The following is an 8,417-nucleotide window of genomic DNA, read 5'->3' as shown; positions in this document are numbered from 1 at the left end:
TGTCACACCGGCGTATGACATATTTGTAATGATTTAAGCACTTTGATTTTTAATCATTTGGTTCAGGAGTGTAGTTCCAATTTGATCAATCTCCGAAGGTATTTGTCAAATAATGCTATCGGTCAGTGTCTTACAGCAAACTAAACACAGCGCTGCATTCATGTGTGGCGCTGAGCAATCCCGTAAAAAAACACAACAGATGAGACTGCAGTTTATTTTTTGCACAGAGGGAACAAATCCGAGGTGTGGAGATTGGTCTGCTGTCATCTCCAAATGACTTAGGCTACTGTTCTATTTCAGTCCTCCTGTCAAAGAATGGCATACCGCTGCTGTGGTTATAATGGTTATAATTTGTTCCATTATTGATTTCCCACGTGCGGTTCTTGTATGTTTAAATCCTAGCATTTGTCAGGTGTAATTGGCCATGGAATAAATATTCCCAGTAGTGCTTGCCCTACCCACGTGCAATTAGGGTATTTGTTGTTTACAAGAGAGATGTCTGCACAGTAACATTCCAACTCTGGTTGAACATAATGTCCACCAATGGAGTATACTGTATTTGGTCTCTGATGAACTCATATAAACTTTTTATGAGTTATATTAATGCTCAACATTTTACTCTGCACTGTACAGAGACACTCTGTGTCTCCAAGGGCTTATGGTTTCTGCTTTTCAAAGGTAATGGGAAATGGCTATTATTGTATTCGATCAGTGTAATGTACCCACTCTTTTTTTATACTTTATATTAAATTTCCCTCAAATAAGGTTACATGAAATGTAGTCTGAACGTATTTGGACAATTGTTGTTTTGGCTTGGTACTGCAGCACATTTGATTTGAAATAAAACAAGTAATATGATGTTAGGGTGCAAAAGGGGTGTTTACATCCATATCGGGTGACCTGTGTAGGAAATATAGCACTTTTTATACATACTCCCCCCATTTTAGGGGAGAAAAGGTTATTGGATTAACAAAATCTTAAATGAAGTTGTCATGTATTACTTGGTTGCAGATCCTTTGCATTTGATGACTGCATAAAGTGTGTGACCCTTATACATCAAAAGATGCTGGTTATGTTTTCTGGAGATGCACTGCCAGGCCTGTACTGCAGCCATCTTCATTTCTGTGTTTGTTTCTGGGGCTTTTGGCATTAAGTCTTCACCTCAGCAAGTGAAATGCATGTTCAGTTGGATTAAGGTCATGTGATTGGTTTATGCAGTCAAGATCATTCCAATCATTTGGCCCTGAAAAGCTCCTTGGTTCCTTCAGCAGTGTGTTTGGGGCCATTGTCCTGCTTTAAGGTGAAGTGCCGTCCAATGAGTTTTGAGGCATTTGGTGGGATCTGAGCAGACAAGATGTTTCTGAACACTTCTGAATTCATCCTCATTGCTTCCATCAGCAGTCACATCATCAATAAAGACAAGTGAGCCAGTTCCAGTGGTAGTGATACAAGCGCAAAACATAACACTACCTCCACAATGTTTCACATACTGTATGAGGGGGGTGCTTTGGATCATGAGCAGTGCTTTTTTTTCTCCACACTTTCCTCTTTCTTTCACTTTGGTACAGGTTAAAACTTGCCTGATCTGTCCAGAACTTTACACACTTTTAATGTCATTTTTAAATGTACTGTTTAACTCTCACCTGGCTGTTCCGTTCCTGAAGCTAACCAGGGGTTTGCATCTTGCTGTGGACCCTGTGAGGTTATGCTGGTGTAGTCTTACTGGTGTGGCCTCTAAGCACCAGCTTTCTAGTCAGTTGATTGTGCCCCATAATCAGCCACACTCTTCTTCTTTTGTCTACTTTTCCCTCCATTTCCTGAACTCCTCCCCTTCCCTCCAACCTATCCCTTCAGGGTCCTAGATTGGGACGGCTGTGCTCATTCTAAGAATGAGTGAGTAAGAGTATGAATCAGACAAAGGGAAACAGAATTCATAACAACACAAAGCTCATGGAACATTACGGTTACAAACTAATGATGCAAAGACACACAGCTTGCCAAATAACTACTAAGCAGCCAGTTACCTTTGCTCTCCTAAAATGGGGGACTATAGAAAGGGCTGTAATTCCTACATGGATCAGCCAATATGGATGCAAGTACCACCAGATTAGAGCTGACTGTCTGCACTTCAATCTCATATTCATTGTTCAATTTCAACACCAATGTGCTGGAGTACACAGCCAAAACAATAATTGTGTTTATCTCCGTATACTTTTGCATGAACCTTTGGTGGAAAATATGCTATGAAAAACCAAGCTGTGAACCATGTGTTCACATCAGTTTTAAATAAACAGCTTGCATATTGAATATGTGTAAGCTACAATGCTAATAAGAAAATTATTGTAATGATCCTATGGAGTTCAACATGTTAACTCAGAGACAAGTATTTTATTTGCAAATTCAATGGCAGTAAAAAATAATAATAATTTGTCAACCCGACTGGATCCTTCAAGGGATATGAGCACATTGAGAATCAAGATAATTTGTTCTGTGCACAATTCAGTATAATCACTACCTAAGGCAAAACAATACCGTAAATTAATTTCATTTCCCATTTCTCTCTCTCTCTCCAGGAGGACACAACCTGCACCGAGTGATCCGTGTAAAATGCGTCATTAATTAGAATTTTGAGTGGGTTTGGTCTCGTAGTTCCACTGAGAGAAATCTTTGATGAATAGAAGATATTTGACTTTCTGAGGTTGGTACAATCAATTTTTCATCTTCTGTTCTATGCAACATATTTGTTAGGCTTCTTTTTGAAAACCTATACCAGTTAGGTACACCATGGCACCTTTATATTGGGTTACGATGAAATTATTTTCCCAAGCTGTCGCATTTGAAACCCTTTCGCTCTTGCAAAGGGTGGTAAGGATGTTCCGGAACTGAAATTGGGAGCTGATCGGATCCTTATGTTTTAGTCTTCCGAATACCTCATTCCCGTGAAGCTGCGGCGCTGAAGAAATGGAGTTGACGTCTTCAGCTTCAAAATCTCATTTCGCAGACATTTGCGAAACAGCACATTAAGAGTAATTGCATCGCATTTTGCGCTCTATTGCCAGTGAAGACATTTGTACCTTAATGTTACTCGGATGGCTGGAGCGGCCCTTTCAGGAAGCTGAGATTGCTCTGAGGATTGTGCGTGACATCCGCTAGTAAATCCTGAGGCCTTTGTGAATTTGGAAAAATGTTCACTGTGTTCAACTTTGTGACATCATTATTTCAGTTACCCCAAAGAAGACTGTTGAGTATATTACCATAGAAACGTGTCACATCTTAAACTAACAGACACACACACACACACACACACTTGAATTTAGTAGTAGATAATACATGCAAGGTATCACTTTGCAACAGCACGAACCACAAACACCTAATGTGCATATGCTAGTGCTGATGTACAGTTGGAAATTTGGGTATTACCTTACATTACAGGTCTAATGGCTCCAGAACCAGACAGAGAAAGAGAAAATCCTGTCAGACATTTTATTACTACGAGACAGAAGACAAACAGCAGGTGCAAATAATAGCACCACATGCAACCTGGATTAACAGCAGGAGCTCTGTGCGGCTGTCCCCTTTATCAAAATACCGCTTCGGTCTCATACGGAATTCCTAGAAGCAGGTTATTTATTTTGTGCTCTCAGACAGACCATACCGGAGCTGAGAGAAGGCCTAAACACAAACCCAGAAATGCATCCTCGACACAAGGCCGAAGCAGAGCCATCAGTGTGGTTTGAATAAAATCATCCCTATACATTACTTTTGTATCATGTCTGTTTAAAGCGCTGTCAACCAGATACATTAACAGTTAACAATCTTCTTTAGATATTGCTAATGATAATGAAAGAAGGTCAATTAAATTATATTTGTTATTTTTTTATATACTCCATTCTAGATGGTGAAAATGACAGCCAATTGTCTTGTTATGTAAGTTGAGGTTTGCCCATTAAAACCACACTCAAACAACATATATGCTCAGCATACAATACATAATATATAAAGCTATGTATTTACTTTATGCTTAATGCCAGTACACAGGTACACCTACATGAGTATGAGAACTAGTTCTGGTAGATATTGCTATTGTGCAACAGTGCTGTGTAACAGTTTCACTTGCATAATGCTTAATTATAGCAGCACAGTGTTTGCATATGTCCTTCACCTGTAATGCTCCGGGCGTGACCGCAGCTGTACGTAGGAGCTGTGCTGTAATATAACGGTTGTTTCCATTTTCAGATGTTTGAAGTGTTTTATCAGAAGACACATTTGCATAAAGATATATGTGGGCTTAATTATTCTGTGTGTGACATTATTTTGAATGTGTTTCCCTCCCTTTTAACACTTTTTTTTATTGCAGTTTCATTATTCTGCGCAGATTAAAGTTATAGGATATGTGTTATCCGGACATGGTAAATATCAATTGGCTTAATGTGTTGATGTTGATCAGTAGCTGTAAGTAGCTGATATTGATCAGTAGCTGTAATGTGTTGATATTGATCAGTAGCTGTAATGAGCTGATATTGATCAGTAGCTGTAATGTGTTGATATTGATCAGTAGCTGTAATGTGTTGATATTGATCAGTAGCTGTAATGAGCTGATGTTGATCAGTAGCTGTAATGAGCTGATATTGATCAGTAGCTGTAATGTGTTGATATTGATCAGTAGCTGTAATGAGCTGATGTTGATCAGTAGCTGTAATGAGCTGATATTGATCAGTAGCTGTAATGTGTTGATATTGATCAGTAGCTGTAATGAGCTGATGTTGATCAGTAGCTGTAATGAGCTGATATTGATCAGTAGCTGTAATGTGTTGATATTGATCAGTAGCTGTAATGAGCTGATATTGATCAGTAGCTGTAATGAGCTGATATTGATCAGTAGCTGTAATGAGCTGATATTGATCAGTAGCTGTAATGAGCTGATATTGATCAATAGCTGTAATGAGCTGATATTGATCAAAATTGAATTGTGCTTTAAAAATCAAATTGTGCAATTTGGCCGCCTATTTTAAATGCAAGGCTTTTGCCCACAACAGATTTTATAAATAAAGCGAGCATATAAATGTCAGCATTGACTAAAAGCAATTCTTTTTATAATACGTGCATTGATAAAGCTTCCTAACACTTTGGAAATGCAGGGATAAGCTTGTGCCATTTGTAATTTCAAAAAGAGTGTAGAAATGCCACCTGTGCCCAGTTCAATATAAAAAACCAGGAGTGAGAGTACTAATCCATTTGATATAGAGAGCCTTTCATCTGTCTTGGCCGGCCTTTTGAAGCCTCCGCGGCCGAGCGCTGAGAGGAAGGCGTGGGCGGAGGGGCAGCGTGACCTGCTGAACGGCAGGAAGCGGGGTCGAGCGCTGAACGGCAGGAAGAGGGGTCGATCGCTGAGCGGTGGGAGGCGGGATCGAGTGCTGAGCGGTGGGAGGCGGGGTCGAGCGCTGAGCACAGGGTCGAGCGCTGAGCGGGGGGAGGTGGGAGGCGGGAGGCGGGGTCGAGCGCTGAGTGGTGAGAGGCGGGAGGCGGGGTCGAGCGCTGAGCGGGGGGAGGCGGGGTCGAGCGCTGAGCGGTGGGAGGCGGGATCGAGCGCTGAGCGGTGGGAGGCGGGGTCGAGCGCTGAGCACAGGGTCGAGCGCTGAGCGGGGGGAGGTGGGAGGCGGGAGGCGGGGTCGAGCGCTGAGTGGTGAGAGGCGGGGTCGAGCGCTGAGCGGGGGGAGGCGGGGTCGAGCGCTGAGCGGTGAGAGGCGGGGTCGAGCGCTGAGCAGCGGGGAGGCGGGGTCGATCGCTGAGCGGTGGGAGGCGGGGTCGAGCGCTGAGCGGTGGGAGGCGGGGTCGAGCGCTGAGCAGCGGGGAGGCGGAGTCGAGCGCTGAGCAGCGGGGTCGAGCGCTGAGCGGTGGGAGGCGGGGTCGATCGCTGAGCGGTGGGAGGCGGGGTCGATCGCTGAGCGGTGGGAGGCGGGGTCGAGTGCTGAGCGGTGGGAGGCGGGATCGAGCGCTGAGCAGCGGGGAGGCGGGGTCGAGCGCTGAGCAGCGGGGTTGAGCGCTGAGTGGGGGGAGGCGGGGTCGAGCGCTGAGCGGTGGGAGGCGGGGCCGAGCGCTGAGCGGTGGGAGGCGGGGCTGAGCGCTGAGCGGTGGGAGGCGGGGCCGAGCGCTGAGCGGTGGGAGGCGGGGCCGAGCGCTGAGCGGTGGCAGGCGGGGCTGAGCGCTGAGCGGTGGGAGGCGGGATCAAGCGCTGAGCGGGTGGTGGCGGGGTCGATCGCTGAGCGGGGGGAGGCGGGGTCGATCGCTGAGCGGTGGGAGGCGGGGTCGAGCGCTGAGCGGGGGGAGGCGGGGTCGAGCGCTGAGCGGTGGGAGGCGGGGCCGAGCGCTGAGCGGTGGGAGGCGGGGCCGAGCGCTGAGCGGTGGGAGGCGGGGCTGAGCGCTGAGCGGTGGGAGGCGGGGTCGAGCGCTGAGCGGTGGGAGGCGGGGTCGAGCGCTGAGCGGGGGGAGGCGGGGTCGAGCGCTGAGCACAGGGTCGAGCACTGAGCGGGGGGAGGTGGGAGGCGGGAGGCGGGATCGAGCGCTGAGCGGGTGGAGGCGGGGTCGGTCGCTGAGCGGTGGGAGGCGGGGTCGAGCGCTGAGCGGGGGGAGGCGGGGTCGAGCGCTGAGCGGTGGGAGGCGGGGCCGAGCGCTGAGCGGTGGGAGGCGGGGCCGAGCGCTGAGCGGTGGGAGGCAGGGCTGAGCGCTGAGCGGTGGGAGGCGGGGTCGAGCGCTGAGCAGCGGGGAGGCAGGAGGCGGGGTCGAGCGCTGAGCAGCGGGGAGGCGGGGTCGAGCGCTGAGCGGTGGGAGGCGGGGTCGAGCGCTGAGCGGGGGGAGGCGGGGTCGAGCGCTGAGCAGCGGGGAGGCGGGGTCGAGCGGTGAGTGGTGGGAGGCGGGAGGCGGGATCGAGCGCTGAGCGGTGGGAGGCGGGGTCGAGCGCTGAGCGGGGGGAGGCGGGGTCGAGCGCTGAGCGGGGGGAGGCGGGAGGCGGGATCGAGCGCTGAGCGGGGGGAGGCGGGTCGAGCGCTGAGCGGTGGGAGGCGGGGTCGAGCGGTGGGAGGCGGGGCATACATGTGTTACCAGGCATTAGCCCTTTTAGCTTGTATTTCACACACATGTCAAGTGTAAATGTATTTTCTGTTTTGTCTTTACTCAGTTTGCCGTTGTTTAATATATTATTTTGTCTAAAGATCTGACATATTTGTGACAAATATGCAATTCCCTTTTTTGGGGGAATTGCAAATATGCAACAGAGGAAATCAGGAAGGGGGCAAATACTTTTTTACAGTGCTGTATGTCTGGGCATTAGTTCTATTAATGTTTATTCTTTTCTTTTGTCCTCACAGAATTTCCACTTTCAGTCCCCTTAGTTATATTCCCAATGTTAAGGTCATTAAATCTAAACTTAACTGAGTCTTCAACTTCTGGCTTAAAATGGCCTGTTTCCAAGCAATTATATTCCTTTCCTATACACATGTGGTCAGCAGTCTTGAGAGAGTAAAAAAAAAAAAAAGAGAGAGAAATATCAGTGTTTGGTGCTGTGCAGGAAGGGGGCGGAGTCTTGCAGGCTGCCCAAAAAGCCGTGGGAACTCCTGGCTTAAGCAGATTGTAAATAAAACATGTAAAAAAGAGAAGAGTAATTTACAAACCTTAGTGTGACATCTATAAACTACAGCTGTGCTAAAGCACTCGCAAAGTGGGAAATCAATCAGGAGCTGAGGTCTTGTGTCAGACCGTGAGAAATCCAAACCACAAGCGAGAGACGGAAGCCGCAAGGCATTTATTTATCATTTTCATTACACAGTGCGGACCACCTTCACCCCACGCTAAAGATGGAAACACAGAGGCTATAAACATGATTACAGCGTTCAGCAATTGCACAATGCGGAGGATTCTAAATGTTCTGATCGCTGAATCACGCTCTGTGTTGGAAATGCGTTCTCTACCCCCTGCTCTCTTCCCAGAACAAAACGTGTCTTGCAATTCCCATGTCCCTTTCTTGTACGAGAAATGACTTAGTGGGGGAAAAAGCTTTTAAATTAGGAATGGAGCTTGTTTCATTTCGTCATTTTTTAATTCCCTCATGTGGCCCTTCGCTGGACAGGAATTGCAAGCCGCAGAATGTAGTAAGAGGCCTAAAAATACTCATAACCGCGCATAACTCCAACACATCAAAAAATAAATAAATACAAAATTACATAAATTCTCCTAATCCTGTTTATGAACATCCGCATTACTCTTGTCATAAGTGATATATGTATAACTTTTGGCTGATATCATTTTGTTGTTTAAAGAACTGCATGATATCCACAGATGTGGACATTTTCATTTGTAAGTGAACCTTTTGGAAGCATATGTTGCTTAAACTGTATTGCCTGTAAAATATGATCCATGAAAAG

At 46.9% G+C, this 8,417-nt stretch overlaps 1 protein-coding gene across 1 annotated transcript; it reads right to left on the bottom strand.

Annotated features, from left to right (window-relative positions):
- Positions 1-2,430: 2,430 nt before the first annotated feature.
- LOC118218381 (extensin-1-like) lies at positions 2,431-7,105 on the bottom strand. The gene is made up of 2 exons (XM_035400996.1): positions 5,271-7,105; positions 2,431-2,446 (listed from the first exon to the last, which is right to left on the bottom strand). Exons 1-2 carry the CDS (start codon positions 7,103-7,105, stop codon positions 2,431-2,433), a joined length of 1,851 nt encoding a protein of 616 aa, XP_035256887.1.
- Between the last annotated feature and the right edge of the window lie 1,312 nt (positions 7,106-8,417).

The sequence above is a fragment of the Anguilla anguilla genome, chromosome 18, assembly GCF_013347855.1.
Source record: "Anguilla anguilla isolate fAngAng1 chromosome 18, fAngAng1.pri, whole genome shotgun sequence".
Taxonomy (NCBI): Eukaryota; Metazoa; Chordata; class Actinopteri; order Anguilliformes; family Anguillidae; genus Anguilla; species Anguilla anguilla.
The sequence above is the reverse complement of the archived record's forward strand: the minus strand, read 5'-3'. Positions and strand labels throughout refer to the sequence as shown.